Source organism: Mauremys reevesii, linkage group 11, assembly GCF_016161935.1.
Source record: "Mauremys reevesii isolate NIE-2019 linkage group 11, ASM1616193v1, whole genome shotgun sequence".
Classification (NCBI taxonomy): domain Eukaryota; kingdom Metazoa; phylum Chordata; order Testudines; family Geoemydidae; genus Mauremys; species Mauremys reevesii.
In genome coordinates this window covers 64948048-64968616 of record NC_052633.1, presented here as the reverse complement: position 1 = coordinate 64968616, position 20569 = coordinate 64948048, and the positions used below count along the sequence as shown (strand labels likewise).

Sequence of the window (20569 nt, the reverse complement as noted above, 5' to 3'; positions counted from 1 at the left end):
CTCCTCTGGGGGAGAAGTATGTTCAGTGGAGTGTTTTGTTTTGATTTTTTTTAAATAACACACACTGCTATGTATTTATATTAGAGAGAGCAGATAAAAGAAATGTGCCTTTCACTTAAAGAGGAAGGGGTGGGGTTTGTGATGGTCCTTAGTGCTTGTGGGAGCTCATTCAGCCTTGCACCGGCGTCTGAGAAAACTGTCTCCTGCACACGAGCTTTACCCTTACAGTAAAGAGTTCCATCATGGTCTTCATTCTGTGGCTTTAGTCAATCTTTTAGGTACCCTGACCTCACACCATTGAGTGCCTGGAAGAGAAGGACCGAAACCTTGAACTTGATTTGACATTCTATGGGAGCCAGTGTAGGGTGCAGAGGACAGTTCTGATGTGTGCAGGGGAACCCCACATCTCTCTGAACAGCATTATATGAACGTTGATTGAGCAGGTGCTGTGTTTAATAGAACACAAGTTAGTTCGTATGTCCCAAGAACACAAATCACAAACCATAACGTAATTAAATTAAATGATACTTTATAAGCACCTAACCTATTTAAATATATATACAGAGTTTGAAATGCTAGCGCTAATCACTAGTCGTTAATTATATGATAAATTACACAGTAAAATATGAATTAGGTATCATTTTAAAAAAGATTTACTGAATGTAAAAAGACAGTGAAATTGTATGATAAACTAAAAATAATACGGAGAAAAAAGCCAAGTAACAATTCTTTTCAGGAAGCTTAGTAGAAATATGCTTTATGCCAACCTGAGGTCCAGAGAAGCTGAAAGTGATCACAAACTGCACGTGGTGGGAAGCTATAGCTTTGGTAAAAGGCCCTGTTGGGACGTATCGGCCCTGACATTGTATGAGGATGGAAGTGTAAATGGGTTCAAACCAAGGCCCTTGCTCTGGACACCAGACTCTGGCCTCGATCTGGGTCTCCCGGAACTGAAGGGGCTGTGGCAAGCAAGAGTTGGAATCTGAAACCAGATCTTTTATTTGTTTTATAGTAACACTTGGGGGCTCCAGTTGAGAATGGAGCTCGTCTGTTTGAATGTTCCAAGACAGCGCTACCTATTTGGAACCCAAAGCAGTATGAAATCTGGGAGACTCTTCTTTATAGCCTGGACTTACACTACTTTTTGTGTGTAGCAGTTTTCCGTGATATTAACACATCTTTGCCCGTGGTAGCAATGGCAAGTGTGCTGGTGCAGTCCAGCTCAGATGGTTGTGATCACCATGTCATCTGGACCTTCTTTGAACAGGGTTAGACAACACGGTGTTAAAATGTGCTTCCCTGTACACACTAGCTCTCCCACCACTGCTGCCACTGCTAGAGCTGCGTGGGTGGGAGGCTTCCTGAAAAAATCTTGTGTAGACACAATCTGTGATGGACAAGCCCATAGGGTCCTTAAATACATCTCGTCCCCATTTTAATTTTCACTTATTTAAGCAGATTAGTTACACAGAGGTCTCCTTCAGATTGTTGTCTTCATTTAAAAAGTCGTCTGCAGAATTTGTAGTCATTTTAAGCATTCTAATTGCCACCCAACCAAAATCCTCTGCTAGGTGATGAAGCTGCAGAACCCATCTACCGTGGTCCGTTGTCATGGCTCTCAACTCTCTTCAAGCTGCCGGTCTCTTGTTCTGCTTAAATTCAGTATCTCCGCTGCAGCCTGAAGCCATCCCCCTTTGATGATATTTCATACTAGAAAAAGCAATATGAACATGTTGATGGGACAGAAAATACAGTTCAGTATTCATGGGATCTACTGAAGTAGCCCTTCCTCAGCCTAACTTGAGCTTTGATGGAAAACAGAGAGTTTTGGGGCAATTATTTTTCAAGATACGTTTTCAAGATAAGTGAAAAGTTAATATTCTTGATAAGCTAGGAAAGTCTGACAAAATCACTATTTGGCTAAATCAGATCAAGTGATTGTTACCTGAAGTAATTAGATACTTTTTATCAGCAGTTTTTGTATATTATACAACATAAAACTTACCATGTTCCTCAGATTCAGGGAGAAGGCCTCAATTCAGCACAAGCATGTGCTTAAAATTAAAGCCCTTGTGCATGTTCTTTACTAAATAGGGGCAGTTTGCTGCATCAGGGCCTTACTGAGGTAGATCTAAAATACTTTAAAAAAAGGCTTTGAATATTCAAGGTCTGATTCTGCACTCTGTATCTGGACAAAACTCCCAGTCACTTCACGTGGGTGTTTTCCCTAAGCCAGGACTGCAAAATTGGGATGCCAAACATTTAAAAAAGATTTTTCCCCCCTAAAAGGGTGGGTGTGTGTGTGTGCGCGTGTGTGTGTTCAAGGATTGCAAGGCTCCAAACGAAATTGAATCTGATGGAAAAAATATAAAACCTGGGAAAATTAACGTTCAATACAAGTTATTGGGTGGGTGGGGAGTGGGGGCAGGAAGGGAGGAAAATGACACACAAAGCCTAGAGACTCTGAAATTACACATTTGCCTGTACTATCAATGTGTTATTTATGGGGCGCATGGAGGATACAGCACATGACTTTTACTGATTGCTAGGTTCTTCATGTGTTTAAAACTGCCACACCATGGTGCTCAGCAGTTCTATTGCTGAGTATAACGAGCCAAAATGCTTCTGAATAAAATCCAGGCAGTGCATCCCAGCGTGTCAGAGAACACCTTCTAGCATAACACATCTGTGCTTGTTGGGCTCCCCTGTGCAGTGTTAAAGCAATGGGTGAGGTTCTCTGCTATGCCTCTTATGGCCCTTTAAGCCCCCTTCGAGTCCTCCAAACCCTGGGCTGCTCTGGGGGGCAGGAGTCCCCAGTATACATTAGACAGTTCTGAGAGCTTGTCTAAGTTTCAGCAGCCTCCCTGGGCAGCATCACTGCATGCTGTGCCCTCCCCTCCCCCACGACACCCTTTCCCACCCCTGCAGCTCTACCCACAGCACAAAGGCACCAGGGCTTTTAAGGGGGTCCTCAGAAGGCAATCTACAGCTGTCTTCTCCAGCTCCTGTGATAGGGGTATGTTCCCAGGGCTTGCTCAAGGGCTTTCAGATCCACCACTCCATCGCTTTTACCCACTATAAAGGGGCTGGAGTAGAGGTGAGGATCTCACACTTTCCCTACATTACTAGGGTTAAAATATACCATTCTCTTAATCATGTATGAATCACCTACTTCATCATCATCATAATCCCTCTCAGGAAGTCTCCTTGTTGGTGGTCCCATCTCATAAGGGTTGCTCATCTCAAACCCTCGGTTCACTTGAGCAGCATTGCTAGTCTGGATTATGGGAAAGATTTTATCATTTGCAGCAGGGTTGATGGCAGAGACATGTCCAGGTGTTTCTCTTTTATTTGAATAGTCCTCTCTCAGCAAATGCCTCTTCTCGGGATTTCTTTGCCTTTTATTTGCTCTTTAATGAAGAAGAAAAATATCTTTTACAAGGCGTAACGTTTTAGATGTATCTTGATTCATCTAACCCCTCCCCACTCCTTCCTTATTTTTCACACTCTCTCATCCCCCTTTTTGAAATATGCAATGAGAGTAATTATTGGTGCATGTGTTGTGTGCTATGACATCACTTGTTACAAAGGCCAGGCAGCGCAGTTTATAACGCAAGCCCCAAAACTTCCTATGGTTTAAGGTGCCAGGAGGGGAAGAGATCAGAGAAACTCCTTTCTATATTTTCATGGGAAGAGGGAATTCTCCCTGACACAACTCTAGTTGCACTTGTAACTGTATATGCAAACAAGAAACTAGTATGTTAATTTATACCCATTACAAAAGTTACTTTCATACATGCAGTCCAAGTCCTCCACTCTGCAAATGCCACATTGTATTCCTCCAGGAGTGGGCAAGGGTAGAGTGACTATGCCTGAGTAGCCTCCATACCTCCTGCTTGGCAGGATCATAGGGTCCAGGGCAATTCAGAATAGGCCAGTGCACAGGGGAGCATTGGAACTGGGCTGAGAAAGGGGCCATTGGGTCTAAGCTTATGCAGATCTAGTGGCTGGGAACCCCACATAAAAGACGCAGAGACAGCTGTTGCCATTCCAGCCCGTAGCCTGGAGTAGTGGCTGATGGCATTGACACCTCTGAGGTACAGAAAGCTGCAACATGCCTATTAGTTACATGCCAGAGACCCAACTACCCCACTGTCATGCCAGGGCGCAGTGCAGCCGGTACCACCTCCTCTGCCCCCATGCCAGGGTGAGGGACCTGCAGCCCCCAAGCCAGGCCCTGCCCAGCCCCTCTTCTTTCTACAGCCTCAAGCACCTAGGCTATGCCCCCACCTTCTGCTGCTCTGAGCCCATGACCCAGCCCCTGCTGCTGGACACCCCGGGTTGGTCCCCTGTCGCCTACCTGGTGGGTTGGCTTAAGGGCAGGCTGGCCCTGCAGCACCCCCGCCTTCTTGTTATTGCCACTCCCTGTCCCTCAACCACAAGTTGCCCCTGAAGCCGGTCCTGTCCCACCTCCTGGAGCTCACCCTCATTGGCTTCCCACCTGCCAGCACTGGCTGCCCACTGGGGCTCATCCCCGCCCCATCCCTGAGAAACTCTCTGACAAAACCCGGGACTTTTACTGTCCCAAGAAGACTTACAGGATTTCCCACGACAGCTACTTCGAACAAGGGATGATCCTGGGAAAACCTGGACAGGGGGTAACCCACGTGGCCAAGGAGGGCCACAGAGGTGCTGAACTTGAGCTCCATAGTCTGTCCCTGGGCTCAAGGGGTGGAGTCTGACCTCCCTTCAGGCTGTGGGTTGGGGCAGAGATATGAATTTAGAGGCTTTAAGCCGCCGGAGGGGGTACATTTCAACCCTATCTCCATAGTTTGGAAACAGACACCCAGGGCCAGATTCTCAACAGCGTGAGCACCCATTTCTCACGACAGCACACAAACTATTAGAGGGACACGTTCACAGGGACAAATATCTAACTTTCATGCAAAATGGTGGTACTGCTGTGTCCCAAACAGAGAGACAATTGCACTGGCAGCTTTAAACATCTGGTCCCTCTTTTTGAAACTAGCCCATTCCATACAGCTTAGCAATCTCCCTTGTGTTCAAGCGCCTAGCAAGCAACTATTTGTACCTCCGTGAAGTGAAAATGAGTCCTACAATTAAGCCCAGGATAAGAGCCCCACCCAGGGCAGCCACAATGATAAGGATCAACAAGGAATCTGAAAAGAGAGAGATTAAAAATTCATAGCAAACATGGTATACAAGGGAACCTCTAATATACTACAACAAGAATATATTTTGGAGTAAAATAGATTCTGTACCATCAAAACATATCTGTCTTTCAGGCTATTACTCTTGGGGCTGTGCTTATGAGATGGCCACCATCATGGATTGAACCACTCTGCTCCAGAGCTAAAAGCATAAGCTGCTATAGTTTGAGCTAAAGCGCAGGGAGAACTGTAACACCTTATATCCGCTGTGAATCTGCAGAGGGAGACCCCACAACACCCACTCACCAGCGGGTTACATACTTTCTCAGCTCAAAGGAAGCTCATCCAAAGCATCTGAGGCCCATAGCAGTTTGAATCCTGGATCAGCCCCCACTTACATGACATTGGCCACCTTATCTTGGCCAACACACTGGGGATTGAACTAGGAACCACCAGAGCTAAAAGTATAAGCTACTAAGGCTCGAACTAAAGAGCCAAACCGGTCCAGGTAGGGATTATAACAACTCATATCCTCTGTGGATCTGCATGGGGGAGGCGGAGACTCTTTAACACTCACCGGTGGGTTATACTTGCCATCAGAAAACTCCTGCTCCCGCATTAGGCTCTGCTAGTAAAGACCCTTGCATGGGTGAAGAGTTCTCTTGAAGTAAATGGTCCTCAGCATGTGTTCCATACCAGCAGATCCCAGTGCAGGCTCAGGGCCTAAGGTTGTGAATTAACCTCTATTGCAACCTCCTATTTACACTTGCTTGTGCCTCTCTCTGACATATTTTCTTTTTTGAGCTGAAATGTCACCTGTTTGCTCTCAGTGAAAGCCTGGAGTTTTTGGAAAGTTGGAGAAAATCCCTTTGTATAGTTACACCTTATGGAAGGGTGGGAAAAAATACCCACTTGGGTAAAACTGATTTTTTTCTTCTGACTGTCTGCTATTTCCCAAATTTTGTTTGTGAAAATAAAACAACCCCCCTCTCCCATTTTTCTACAGCCGTCACCTACCTCCCCACCCAAAAAGTCATTACAAATCATTGTTTTCGTTCAATTGTTTTGGGGTGGGGGGCATGAAGGAAAGTTCCAACTATGTCTATTCTGAACTTTTAAATTTTTATCTCTTCACAGGGGAGGACAGATGGGTGCAAGTATGAGCCTGAAGGCCTGAGTTTAATTCCCAGCTCTGCTACAGACTTCTTATATGACCGTGGGCAAATCATTTAAACACACTCTGCCTCAATGGTCTTTCTATAAAATAGGGCTCATACCACTTCCTGACCTCATAGACCTGTGTAGATTAAAGTTTCTGAAGACACTATAAACTCCTCGGTCAAGAATCATTGCCTTGATCAATTTGGGGAGGAAATTTCAGTAGGGAAGTTCTCTTTTACACTTGCTTAGGATGACGTTTTTCTGATGCTTTTAGTTGTGTAATTGCCTGAAGCACTGTGGAATAATAAAAACCACCTACCCAATGCCATAGTGCTGCAGCTATAGTTTTTCTGCATCTATAGTGTGGAGGAGTTTAACCACATGGAATTAAGCAAAATACATTTGCACAACTCCATAATGCTGCAGCTTCAGTTTCTGCTTTAACATAGAGTAACCAGAAACTTATTTGCTAACTTTGGTGAGTAAAATAACTTTTCATTGCTCTTTACTCCTGCAGAGTCAACACAACTAAGGGCAGATCTACTCTAGAAGTGCTACATCAGCGCAGCTGTGCCCCTGTAGTGCATCTGGTGAAGACACTCTGTGCCGATGGGAAAGCGCTCTCCTGTCGGCATAATTACTCCACCTCCGTGAGTGGCGGAAGCTATGTCAGCAGGAGAGCGTCTCCTGCTGACATAGCGCTGGTGTGAACAGTGCTTAGGTCGCTGTAACTTGCATTGTTCAGGAAGGTGGTTTTTTTCACACCCTTGAGTGACGTATGTTAGACCGACTTAAGCAGTAGTGGAGATCTGCCCTCAGAGAGAGTGACCTGGATTCCATATCCTCTTGCAATCACTTAGCTCTGTGCAGCTACACCGCAGGCAATGAGGGTACAAAGTGTCTCTAAATGTTTACTCTGAAGATAGCGGGGAGGAGGGGAAGAGGTATAGTGGAGACTATCACTTTGCCCACACAACCTTTAGTACTAGTAGTGCTGTAGCATTTTGGATCACGAGTTAGTCTGTTAAATGTATATCTTTGGTAGACTCCATATGGTATGTGGGTGAGTTGATGTTGCCCTCTAAATTTTATTGTTAGAATTTCCCAAGATTGTCTTTAAATTCATAACCTTGCTGTTGCATTTGTGCGTATTTTAAGCAATTGGTTTTCTTAATCGTTTTAGAAAAGGCATTAGAAGAAAGAACCCAAAAGCCTTCTTAACGAAATACATGCAGAGCATTCAATGAGATCAAAAATTTCTTCCTCTTATAACAATGTGCTTTTGCCTGGCCAGCTTTTCCGTGCTGTGTTAAAACTATTATTAGCCATTTCCCTAAACTTTCAGGCCAAACATGCAAAGGTTTTGAGGTCTTGGAGGTGAAAACATAAATTAGTATATGTTTAACCTTTATAAGAATACAGTGGGGGTAAGAGGAGTTGAAACATTCACACACAAATGCACCCTGCACTGAATTAGACCCCAGCCAGTCACAGTGATTAAACAGTCATAAGTGTCAATTCTTCAGCAAACTTTTCTCTACACAGGATGATACTGTAGCCACAACCCGAGCGGGACGAGCGGGACATTTCTCTCACAACAATATTTTCCTATCCTGTAAGATGTTGAAAAATTGGAGAGTTTGCAGATAAAACCCACAAGAATGAAGGAGCTCAATCTGTTCAGCTATCAAAAAGAAGATCAAGAGGTGACTTAATCATAGTGTATAAATACCTTCCTGAGGAGAAAATATGGGGTACTAAATGGCACTTTAATGTAGCAGAGAAAGGTCTGACGAGAACCAGTGGATGAAATTAAAGCTAGACAAATTCAAACTAGAAATAAGGCATGAAGGATGATTAACCACTGGAACAAATTAACTACCAAGGGAAGTGGTGGATTCTCCATTTCTTGATGCCTTCAGAACAAGACTGGATGGTTTTCTGAAAGACGTGCTTTAGCCAAACACAAGTTATTGGGCTCAACTTAGGTGTAATTGGATGCAATTTGATAGCCTGTGTTCTATGGACACAAGGAGGTCAAACTAGGTCATCTAATGCAGTGATTCCCAAACTTGTTCCGCCGCTTGCGCAAGGAAAGCTCCCGGCAGGCCAGGCCAGTTTGTTTATCTGCCGCGTCTGTAGGTCCAGCCGATCGCGGCTCCCAGTGGCCGCAGTTCGCTGCTCCAGGCCAAAGGGAGCTGCTGGAAGTGGTGGCCAGTACGTCCCTCGGCCCGCGCCACTTCCCACAACCCCCATTGGCCTGAAGCAGCAAACCGCGGCCACTGGGAGCCGTGATCGGCTGAACCTGCGGACGCGACAGGTAAACAAACCGGCCTGGCCCGCCAGGGGCTTTCTCTGAACAAGCGGCGGAACAAGTTTTGGAACCACTGATCTAATAGTTTCTTCTGGCCTTAAAGTCTATGATGCTTCTCTCCACATGGCTACAGGGCTCATGCTTTTTAACTCATCCTTCCCTAACTTTTTGTTGTTGTTAACATGGTGTGTTTGCATCTCCATATGCTACTAATGCTCACTCTACTATTGCAGGGTCTGCTCTGCAAGTAAAACATTGCTGGAAATCTTTCCAATAAGTAAACATCAAAAACTCTTGTACTCACTGTTGCTACAGTTTACTCCAGAGTAGCCCACATCACACCTAAACGATAGTAAAAGAAATGGAAACTGAGTTCATGCTATTCAGTAGATGGTCATGAAACAATGGAACACTCCCACCCACCACCATCTTCTCTTATTGTTGGGTTTCATATTTGTCATCTTATCTCTATATCTACGTAGTTTCTCTGTGGTGATTTGGGTGAGAAGAAACAGTTGAGGAACACCAATTTCCTTTTTAAACTAAAATTTCGTTGACCAAGATTTTCAGACACAGAATCATAGAAGATTAGGGTTGGAAGAGACCTAAGGAGGTCATCTAGTCCAACCCCCATGACTAGTGATTTTGGATGTCTCAATTTTTGAAGTGCCCAACTTGATAAACCTTAAAAGAAGCTGATTTTCAGAACGTGCTGAGCACCCGTCTATGAAAATCAAGACCCCGTAGGTGTTTCAAGATGGGTTCCCAAAAATGGAAGCACTCAGAGTCACTAGCCACTTCTGAAAAACTTGGCCTTTGTATGTCATAGTCTTTCTTGGGCACCTGACTGCCGACAGTGCCTCACTTTTCATCCCAATGTTACCATTTTGAAATAAAACTTATGCTAGTGTCAGCATTAATTTTGCTGGTGAATGTAACAGTCATAGGAACAGCTGGTTTGACAGAGAATGAAGAAGTTCTCTGTTTATCCAGAGGTACAGCCTGGGTAGTAGCATAGTTTCCCCACACTACTCCAGTAATGAGTTTCAACCCTGTCCTGGAGGAAGCACCTCTGGAGGGAAACCCAAGCAAAATACCACAGGACTTATACTGGTCAGCTTCCCCTGGACCATCCAAGTTCTGCCATGAATTTGAAGCAGTATAGCTCAGTCTTTGTTGCTTACTTAATGTCATTTAATTTGTCCAGTTTAGGGCTGTGATTCTAAAAGCAATATCGTCAACTCCATCCTGTTTTAAATACCGTGTTGCCCCTTATCTTGATAGAACAAAGGAAGTAGCTGAGTACTCACTCCAAGCAGTTTCCATCTTTGCTTTTGAAATTAGGAAGACATTGGCAAACTGGGACACTGTTTCTAGCTATAACACAATGCATGTGCTTTTCTTCAGAACATGTGTTATCACAACCTACATTTTCAATGGGGAAAAAAGAGAGTTGTTTTAAAGAAAGTCTGAAAATGGATATTCTGATATAGAGGCTTAATACTTCAATATGCAAATATTTACATTTTAAGTTAACACAGAAGAAGGTGGCAAAACACACATGGTTTTTCCTGTCCCTTTATAAACTCACAGAATTCTGATTCGCCTCTGTACTGTGTTATGTGTTTAAGGGCTACAGAATGATCTTTTAATAGAAATACACACACAGAAAGGAAACGTAAATACAGGCACAATAACGGAAGAAAAAGTATCATTGCTTGGTTCCCACCAGTCTGCAGCCTTGCCAACTCTTGCGATTTTATCATGAATTTTTGCAAGAGTTAGTGTTTTCCTTAAAGCCTCAGCTCTTGGAATCAGTTAATTATGTGAGACATCTCAGCTAATAAAGCATGTTTTTAGCACTCATGATTATGGAGAAAGGCTTGAAAACATGAACTGAATATCTGGTAAAGGCTCCAAAAGGCAAATCAGAACCCCAAATTCCTTATCTTCTGAAATCCCTTCATGATTTTTGAATGCTTAGGGTTGGCAATGCTGTCATGTGCGGCACAGTCACAATACAACCCCTAAAGCCCAACAGGCAGCAGGGCAGCTGAATCCTAGAAAGAGGATTAGGGGTAGTTGGACTGCTGGCTAGCTCTGGGTTGTGGTGAGGCAATGGGCAAATCTCAGTTTGAGGAGGACCACAGGCCCCAAGAAAATCTGCAGACTGTCAGGGAAAATAATAATACTGAGTCCCACTGGCATGCTGGTAAGAGCCAATATTTTATTCAGTAGGTCCTGTCAAATGACAAAGACCTGCTATTTGTAACCACTGGTATGCACGGTCAGGCTCCAGATTCTTTCAAGCCCAGCAGTCATGGTGGATTGACTCCTGAACTGTTTGCAAGGAGAGTAGATTGTCTACCCAATACTCAGCTGGCTATGTGCTGCCAATACTGTGATTTCCATCACAATAATCATATGTTTTAAATTACTCATGTGCTTAAGAGCTTTGCTAAATTGGAATGGAATTACTCATGTCATTAAAGTTAAGCACATGCTTAAGCCACTGTTTCATTAGGGCTGCAGTGCCCACTTTTCAGAGCTGCAGATGCTCAGCACCGGAGAAAATCCCCTTTTTTTCCAAATGGGGCTGACAGAGTGCGACGAAGGAGGAACGAAGGTGGGGAGGGGAAAGCATAACCCATTATAAGAGCTTACAATGGTCACAAAGCTCTCACCTGAACAGCTTTTGTCTTCTGGGTTCTTCTTAGAAAATCCTGATCTACATTCACACGTTACTCCATTGGTGTCCTGGCAAGTAGTAGTTGCCTCATCACAGCCATAAATGGCACATTGTGAAAGTTCTAAAAACAAAATTAAGTATTTCAAAGACTGACCATAAAGTAAAATCTATAGTTAGCAGTAGCCTTTAATATGAAGCAGGGTGCCTGCTTAATAACCTATGTATTGTATAGTTCGTATTTCTGAATTCAGTTTTAAGGTATAGGTAGGGTACAAATACCCCCGTCACCCTGAATTAACCCTTACAGTATTGACAACCTTCCCAACAACTGAACCATTCCCATCACAGGTGCTGATCTCTCATTTCTCCCTGCCTACAACTGGCCTGATCTGCCTCCCAGCAGCCCAACCTTCCCCAAGGCCATCCAGAAAGAGTGATGTTCTGCCAATACTTTAACAAAGAGCTCTTGTGAAAATTTCTTCCCTTAACCCCCTTTAAAAAAACACATTCCACCCCCTGCCCTCCCATACAGGGAGTTGCTCTTTAGTGGAGACTATTGATGGAAGTAAAGCTGAGCATACATGTAAGTATTTGCAGGATCCGGGCTTATATTTAATATGTCATACAGTGTTCATCTTATATATAACTTGAAATTGGGATAGAAGCTCAGACTAGGGGAGGAGCTCTATAATTGATTGGGGTTAGAAGAAATTTCCCCTTTGCACGGGTTATTCAGTAATTTCCACTATGGAGTTTCTTCTACCTTTTTCTGAGGCATTTGGTACTGACCACGCAGAGACAGGATGCTGCACTAGGTTCACTTGATTGTCTGAACAAGAAGAGCCATTTCTATATTTCTATATTATTTAAAATTGATTCAGGAAAATAAACCTCAAAATGATATTCTGAAAATAAATCTCTCAGGATTTTGTTTAAAGTTGGTTTAAAAAACTATGGCGTTGTTTGATTTGCATAGCTCTAAGTGATGAAAAATGAGCAAATGGCACTAATAACGCCCTACTTACATCTTAGTTTAATTTTTCCATTTAGAATGTTACATCCTCAAAAAAAGGACTAGCATAAAATATTCTGTCAGACTCAAACTTCATAAATGAAACTTGCCGCTACAGCACTGATAGTGCTCAGACACCCCATTCACAGAAGGAAACTTTTTTAGAAGATAATTAGGCATCTTAAATTATTTAATAATGGACTATAAATAGAAGTGACTGAGTTGTAAATTTTAAAGATTCAGTTTTACAGAGCAATCTTAATCCACCATGACTCACAAGGAGTTCAAATCTATTATAATTCAGGCAAAATTGAGTCACATGCTAGGTCAGCCTCTGAGCCCTCTCCCAAATTTTCAACAAAGGATCCATCTCAGTTCCTAACTATGGGCTTAATCCTGCAAGGTGCCCAGAGAACTGACCTTGATCTGGCAAAGCACTTTAGCACATGCTTAACTTTAAGCATGTGGATAGTATTACTGGGTAAATATGCTGGCTTTGTTTTAGCAAGGCAATAAAGCACAAAAGTAGTCGCACTGAACTCAATGGAATTACTCATGTGCTTAAAGTTAAACATATGCATTAGCGCTTTACTGGTTAAGGACAAAAGGATTTGGCATCCATACAAATGAGCCATAAGGCCCTGCTCCCATCACGAGTTCTGCATGGATACAGGTGTCCATTTGCATGGAGCTCAGTGCAGGATCAGGTGTGCAAGTTTTATTTTTGCCAGAGCTGGTTAAAAATGTGAACATTTTTCATGAAAATTAAAAAAAAAAAATCTTGTCCCTGTGTTTCCTTGAAAAATGTCAACATTTTTTGACTGGTCCCAGCTTCTGATTATTTTTAATTAATGATACTTTTGCAGGAAATAGTAGAGAAAGTGCAAAACATAACAAAAGATGTTCAGCTCTAAGCATTAATGCATTTTTCCTGCAAGTGTTGGTTGTTTTAGTAACATAAGAATTTGTATACTGGATTACACTGGTGAGACATCTAGTCCGGTACCTGCTCACTGTGGCCGCAGTTCAGAAAAGAGCTCAAGCATGTGCTTAATCCATCCCTATTCAAGAAAACACTTAAGCACATACTTAAGCTAAGCATTTACTTAAATATTTTCCTAAATAGAGATGCTGGCCTAAATGTGACCAATACCGGATGCTACAGAGGATGGGGTAAGAAACCCCCTACTGGACAATTATGAATAATCAGACAATAAAGAAGTTTCTTCCTCACTCGCCAGTAAGAGATTGTCTTATGTTCAGAAACACAGGAGTCATATTTATTTTATTTTTGTCCTGTCTAAAGGTAGGGACTGTATTTTTATTATGTGTTTGTCCTGCACCTGGTACAATGGGTTCCAGGTCCATGACTAGTTGCTGTGATAATACAAACACTAAATAATAATACTCCCATTAACTGCATAACCTGTAACATTCAGAAAAACATTCATTTTGGGAAATGAATATTACTCTTCTATTCCCAAATAGAAATAGAACATTGTCTGTGTCTCAAAAAGACAAAAAGTTACAACGAATGGTTGCGTTTTCAAAGTAGATTAGGGGATAACTCATTAACATTATCAAAGGGTATGTTTCTAAGAGCTTTGTCCTCATCAGCTTGGAAAATCTCAGCCAGTGTTCTTAGTGCGGTACTTACTTTGATAGCTACTGAAATTGGAATTGCTTTTCATTGCGTCGTCTATGAGTTTAGAAACTTCGCTAGAGTTTAATTTTGTGGTCACTTTAAACATGTTCCTTACTGTCACACTAGTTCCACTGGTCCCCGCTTTATTCTGTATTTTAGATTTTGCTGAACTTTGTCTGAAAAATAAATATCTAGTGTAATTGTAGAAAGTACCATAAACACCACATTTACTTTAACAACAGATTTTTGTAACCAATCAAACAGGCATATCGTAGGCAGCGAGAGCAGATTTGCCCACAGACACATTATACCGCTGTGCAGTGCCTCTTGGTTCTCACCCAGCGATAACATCTTGAGGGGGTGAAGATAATTCAGTCTCCACATCCCATTCTTTAGTCTCTGCTCTGCCAACAAGTGAGCCGATGAATGCCAAGTGAGTTGCAACAGGATTTTATGAAATGGTCATTTTCTCACTAGAAATTAGACTGAGATCACAAATTCACTGACTACTGGTTATTTGCACCAACCAGGATCTCATGTCAACTGGTAACCGAGAGGTTTAAGATGCTCTGTCTTACTTAGTAACATCTTGAGGCATCCAGTCCCTGTTGTGATGAGGTTTTCACTCTTAACCCTAAGCATTACACTTTCAAGAGCCAGATTTTCAAATAACATGGGTGTACAATTGCCCAAGTAATTTTTGCACATTGTGTTAAGTGCATATGTACATGTACAAATAAGTAAAAGGCTGAAGTCCTAAATGTGCCCCAAAACATTTTTCCCTCTTAATGCTGCTGAATACAACAGTAACTTTACTAAGGGCCAGATTCTGATACCTATATTCATGATGAACTGGGTCTCATGCCATGTTTGTCTTGCTCCATTGGCTATTATCAGTGGGAATACCCACGGAGTAAAGTGCTACTCAGCATAAGTAAGGTTCTTGGAATCTAGCCCTAAAAATGTATGTACCACATCAATGCCATATTCTAATCTCAGTATTTTTGCAAAACTCCCATTGTTACTAGCGGGAGTTCTGCTGTGCATCAAGAGGTATATAGGGTATTGTCTCAGCTCACCCGACACACAGGATGAGTCTGAAACTTCTGATGTTAAAATTTGTATGTTCCAAAGTGCGCCACATTCCCAAAAGCAAGAAGTCCCCACTGATCTGAAACCTCGTTTAGCTGAGTTCATTTCATATTGCTCATCTCATTGGATTAAATGAGGATTGACGATATATAAACTGGGGCAAACTAAGAAAGCAATGTGAGCTATGTGTTCTGTGTCTATGCTATGTACACAAAGAAAGATCACACACACACACACACACACACACACACACACACACGAGCTGCTGAACTTACTTTATATTCACAATTATCGTCTCTTCATAGTCTGTCTCATTTTTGAAAGCTGTTTTGAACTATGAAAGATAAAATGAATTTGGTTTATACCTTTGTAAGACCACAGAACAAAATAGCCAATGAAAATTTGCAGGGTTCATCTCTTTCAGAGCCAGTTAGGGAAATCAAAGGCCCAGAGTTCCTAATGCCATGTCCAGGCAAATTCCTATTGACTCCTAAGAGAACTCGGCCTAAGCAAGGAATGCTGGAGTGGGCCATACAATTATGAGTATAATAATAAATTACCACTACATACAGACACTGTAGGGGGCACCATCCTCCCAGGTTCCACACTTAAAGAGATGACTCTGTGCACAGATCTTCCTCATCCAGCTTGGACCGAGGGGGACGGGGGCTCAGCCACCCCAGTGGAACCAAAACCCTGTTCCCCACGACACTATGGAGGGGCATCCTTGGGCCTCTGATATCCATGGTGAGGAAGCAGACCAGGGACGGAGGCAGCAGGAAGCAGACCAGGGACGGGGTGGGTTCAGGATGAACATCATTTCCCTCCTTGCCCCCTTGGCAAGCGGTGAATGGTTAGTTGAGTCTTAAGCAGTGGTAACTTTTCTGTGCCTCCTCCTCCGCCCCATCCAGCCCCTGACTGTGTGCACTGGAGCTTTCCCCCCACCACCTAAAGTACGGTAGAGGGAAGTTTCCCAGAAGCACTGGATAATGGAGGAAACCTTGGTAGCACAGGTCCAATGGAGGCTCACAGCTAGAGAGCATGTGCAGGACAGTGAACCCAGGAGATGGTGGGGAGGCACATCTGCCCACAGATGTTCCTGTTCCTCACAGATATTCATGTAGATCTGGGAGGTTTAGTGACTGAGCCCCCTTCTTTGAGCACAAGGATGTGTGTGTGCGGGCACACTCATACACAGATTCCATCCTCCTGGCTTAAGTACCCAGGGGAAATCCCACAATGAGAAACTCATAGTGGCTTCTGTTCCGAGACCTCCTCACACAGGTTTCTTTGCAGGGGGGAAAGATCTCCCTTCCCTTCACCTATCAGTGCCATGTGGGGCACCAAGAATCACCTCTTATGATGAGCAAATCTATCATCATAGTCCATTAAAGAACACTAGTATAATCACCCAGTATATCCCACTTCCCCAGGAAAGATGTTCCAAGACTTCAGTTAATGTTTATACAACTGCACATGGTATTTAACATTCCCCTCATTCATACTATTCATCTACTTATGGAACAGAAATTAGGACTCTTATTTTGGTGCCTAAATCCATATTTAGACATCTAACCTTTAGGCACCAATGTCTGAAAATGTTGGCCTTTACTTATGGTCATATGGTAGGAATATCTTTTCCTTTATAAAACTGTAACCTACTTTTACTCTTATGATTGAGAATTACTGTCTTGAACTTGCTGATGATGTTCAAATAGTTATCACTGAGTAGGATCATGTTTATTATGACGTACATGTTATTCCAAACAAGGCATGAGGCTTAACAAAAAGTACAGAATTTGTAATAAGAAAATAAATATGTATTCGTCCACCCTCCTTGTAGAAACATTTGAATTTTAAAAAGTGTGCAGATACAGCAGCCTTAGGATACAGGTTCCCAGAGCTTTAAAATTGTACAGATTCAAGGTATACAACAGAGCTGGTCAGAATATTTCCAGTTGAACAATATTCCAGCAGAAAATGGTGTTTTGTCAAAAAATATAAATGTTTTGCAGGAACATGTCGATTTCTATGAAAGCAGCAATGGAAAAAATGGAGGTAGCAGTGGAGTTTTCCCTTCTATCAGCCTGGGGGGTTCCCTCTCCTCCTCGACTGGAGGTTTCTCCCTCCCCCTCCCTGCCATCCTAAGTCAGCCGGGAGGAAGGGACAGGGAGACCTGGGACAGGTGCCAGCAGCATTGATATGTTCCCAAATGGGAATTTCCTTTTCATGGGGAAAGTTTGATGTTTTGATCCGATCTGGAACAAAACAAAATCTTGCACACTTGGAATTTCCTGTGGGACAGAAATCCCATTTGTTGGCCAGCTCTAGTATACAAGGCCAAATCTTGGTTTCTTGTCTATGAAAGAAAGAGAACAATACTTCAGGCACAACCTATACTGCCAAACTCAGTTTCTTATCTGCTTCTAGGCCCTAATTTCACCACAGCCTGCTCCCAGACTGCATTCCCTGCACCAACTTTTATTTAATACCTTGGAGAGGGCTTCCAACCTGCCTTGCTCTTAAAGGGATAGCACCCTGTCATAGGGTCTGTTTGTTTTACGTTCTGCAGGACTTTTTCATAAGGGAAGCAAGTAAGCAAATTAGGGGCAAATTCTGATCTCCGACACATACATGCAACTTCCACTGACTTCCGTAGGAATGATGTGTGTACGTATCTGAGGGTAGAATTTGGCTGCCGTGTAAAGGGGTCTAGACTGATGTAGCATGTCCCGTGACGGAGGTAGAGGAAGGTGTAAGTTACACTGACCAAGACTCCACTTTGAGGTCCCATATCTTCCTGCACATATCTCATTCTAGGAAGCAGATCTCACGATTAAATATATATGGAAGAATTTTTTTAAATAACTCACAAAATCTGTGATGATGCTGTATAATTGCTTATACTCTGAAGAGCCTTCATTTGCCATACTGTCAGAATACGTTATATTCATTGTAAACTGTCCTGGGAATACTTTTCCTAAAAATAAAGCAGAGACATTAATTCATTACACTGCATTTGTAATCAACAGGGTTAAATGTTGGGTTATCCATGTTTTAGAAATGAGAAGCAGCTCTATATAGGATCCATATTTGCTAATTTTCTTCTATTGGAGGAGGCAGGAAGGGATAAGTATTCATTTAACCAACCCTTATCAACAAAGGGCTAAACCCTGCTATCAGTGGGCACGGAGGGAAGAGAAACTGATGTGGTTCTTCTACTAAAATAATGTTAAACTATGAGTGTGGCTCAATGCAAACAAAACCAGGATATGTCTAAGTATTACAGCATTTAATGGCATAAGCCAAGATTTTCATAAATGGGTGTCTAGGGGTCGACATGGGGTCCCCCAGGGATCAGTTCTGGGTCTGGTTCTATTCAATATCTTCATCAGTGAATTAGATAATGGCACAGAGAGTACACGTATAAAGTTTGCAGAGAATACGAAGCTGGGAGGGGTTGAAAATGCTTTGGAGGATAGGATTAAAATACAAAATGATCTGGATAGCGGATCAAAAGCTAAATATGAGTGAACAGTGTAACACTGTTGTCAAAAAAGCAAACATCATTCTGGAATGTATTAGCAGGAGTGTTGTAAGCAAGACACGAGAAGTAATTCTTCTACTCTACTCCACGCTGATTACTCCTCAACTGGAGTATTGTGTCCAGTTCTGGGCACCACATTTCAGGAAAGATGTGGACAAATTGGAGAAAGTCCAGAGAAGAGCAACAAAAATGATTAAAGGTCTAGAAAACTTGACCTATGAGGGAAGAATGAAAAAAACTGGGTTTGTTTAATCTGGAGAAGAGAGGACAGAGAGGGAAGAGAAGACTCAGGGGACATTTTTCAAGTATGTAAAAGGTTGTTACAAGGAGGAGGGAGAAAAATTAACCTTATTCTCCAAGCATAGGACACGAAGCAATGGGCTTAATTTGCAGCAGGGGAGGTTTAGTTTGGACATTAGGAAAAACCTTCCAACTGTCAGGGTGGTTAAGCACTGGAATAAATTGCCTAGGGAGGTTGTGGAATCTCCATCATTGGAAATTTTTAAGAGCAGGTTAGACAAACACTTGTCAGGGATTGTCTAGATAATACTTAGTCCTGCCATGAGTGCAGGGCACTGGATTAGATGACCTCTCGAGGTCCCCTCCAGTCTTATGATTCTATGACGTATGGATTTTGGGGCAGATTTTCAAAGGTACAGTGGTGCCCAAAGGTGTCTAATGATTGAAATCATGGGTGTTAGGTGCCTAACCTGCTTAGGCACTTCTGAAAATCCTACTTGGTGCCAATATGCATCTCTAGGTGCCTAAATAACTTTGAAAAGCTGGCCCTTTGGCACCTAAGAGGCCTAATGTCCCCAAATGCTGAGCATCCAGCAGCTCCTATGCAGTCCCACTTCAACAGGACTTGGTGGGTGCTCACTGGTTTGGAAAATCAGGCCATTTTTTTAGAAGCCTATTTTGGGCACCTGCTTTTTTACAATCTTGGCCATAAACATTAGCTTCTACTTACCCTGGGATTTCTGTCTGCTTTTCACACAATTTATTCCACACCCTTAGCACTGTGGGAGTGCAATTTTTTCTAGTGTGTTAAATCCTTTTGTTTCAATAATGTTTAAGGAGATAAAACAGGTCAACCCAATGGGAACTATTTGCAGAGTAAAGTACTACTCAGCGTCGGTCAGAGTGGAGGAGAGTTGCCCAGACCATGTATATTTTCACCGAGAAAATTAGAATGGGTATAGAAAATGCACCACTGTCTGTGCAGTGGATTAAGAAAATGGATCACCCCCAACTCACCTTCCTGACATCCTGATGCTGTGTAGTAGTATCCGTATGGGCACTGGCATGTATAATCTTGATGTAGGTTAATACACTTAGCACTGCCATTGCATGGTTTATTTGCACAGGGCAGAGGTGCTTCTAAGAGGAAAAGATATTGATACAGCTGAACAGTGCATTAGACCGGGAGGATGGAAGCTTTTCATTTTCCTCCTATTAAACTATTTATGCTTCAGGAAAATTCAAACACTTAAACATTCCTTATGACAGTAGGCCAAATCCTCAGCTGGTGTAGAATATACATATATTACCTATCTCATAGAACTGGAAGGTTGTCAAGTCCAGTCCAGTCTAGTCCCCTGACTTCACTAGCAGGACCAAGTATGGATTTTTGCCCCAGATGTCCCCCTCAATGATTGAACTCACAATGCCGAGTTTAGCAGGCCAATGCTCAAACCACTGAGCTATCCCTCCCCACCATGACTTCCATGGAGCTATGCCTGTTTACAGCAGCTGAGGATCTGGCCGAGCATGCAACAGTGAGACCACAGATGAATCATGCTATGCAATCAATTCTAAACCTGAAAGTTTTCCTCTAAGCAAACAAGGCCAAAAAGGACTCATGATTTGCCCTTTGAAAAAGTATTTATTCTCATTGGCTGTACGTACCGTAGGATTTTTTACATTGTGCATCCAGAA

General features: G+C 42.7%; 1 protein-coding gene across 1 annotated transcript in view; it reads right to left on the bottom strand.

The window, feature by feature from the left end:
* Positions 1 to 571: 571 nt before the first annotated feature.
* MUC13 (mucin 13, cell surface associated) overlaps positions 572 to 20569 on the bottom strand; it is a 42462-nt gene continuing 22464 nt past the window's right edge. Inside the window, exons 11-20 of the mRNA XM_039494332.1 lie at positions 19889 to 20011; positions 17958 to 18064; positions 15360 to 15418; positions 14005 to 14168; positions 11331 to 11456; positions 9957 to 10071; positions 8951 to 8988; positions 5093 to 5180; positions 3173 to 3410; positions 572 to 1710 (exon numbers count right to left, since the gene is read on the bottom strand). Coding sequence (XP_039350266.1) covers positions 1660 to 1710; positions 3173 to 3410; positions 5093 to 5180; positions 8951 to 8988; positions 9957 to 10071; positions 11331 to 11456; positions 14005 to 14168; positions 15360 to 15418; positions 17958 to 18064; positions 19889 to 20011 — 1109 coding nt within the window. The 3' untranslated portion in view covers positions 572 to 1659. The remainder of the gene's footprint in view (positions 1711 to 3172; positions 3411 to 5092; positions 5181 to 8950; positions 8989 to 9956; positions 10072 to 11330; positions 11457 to 14004; positions 14169 to 15359; positions 15419 to 17957; positions 18065 to 19888; positions 20012 to 20569) is intronic.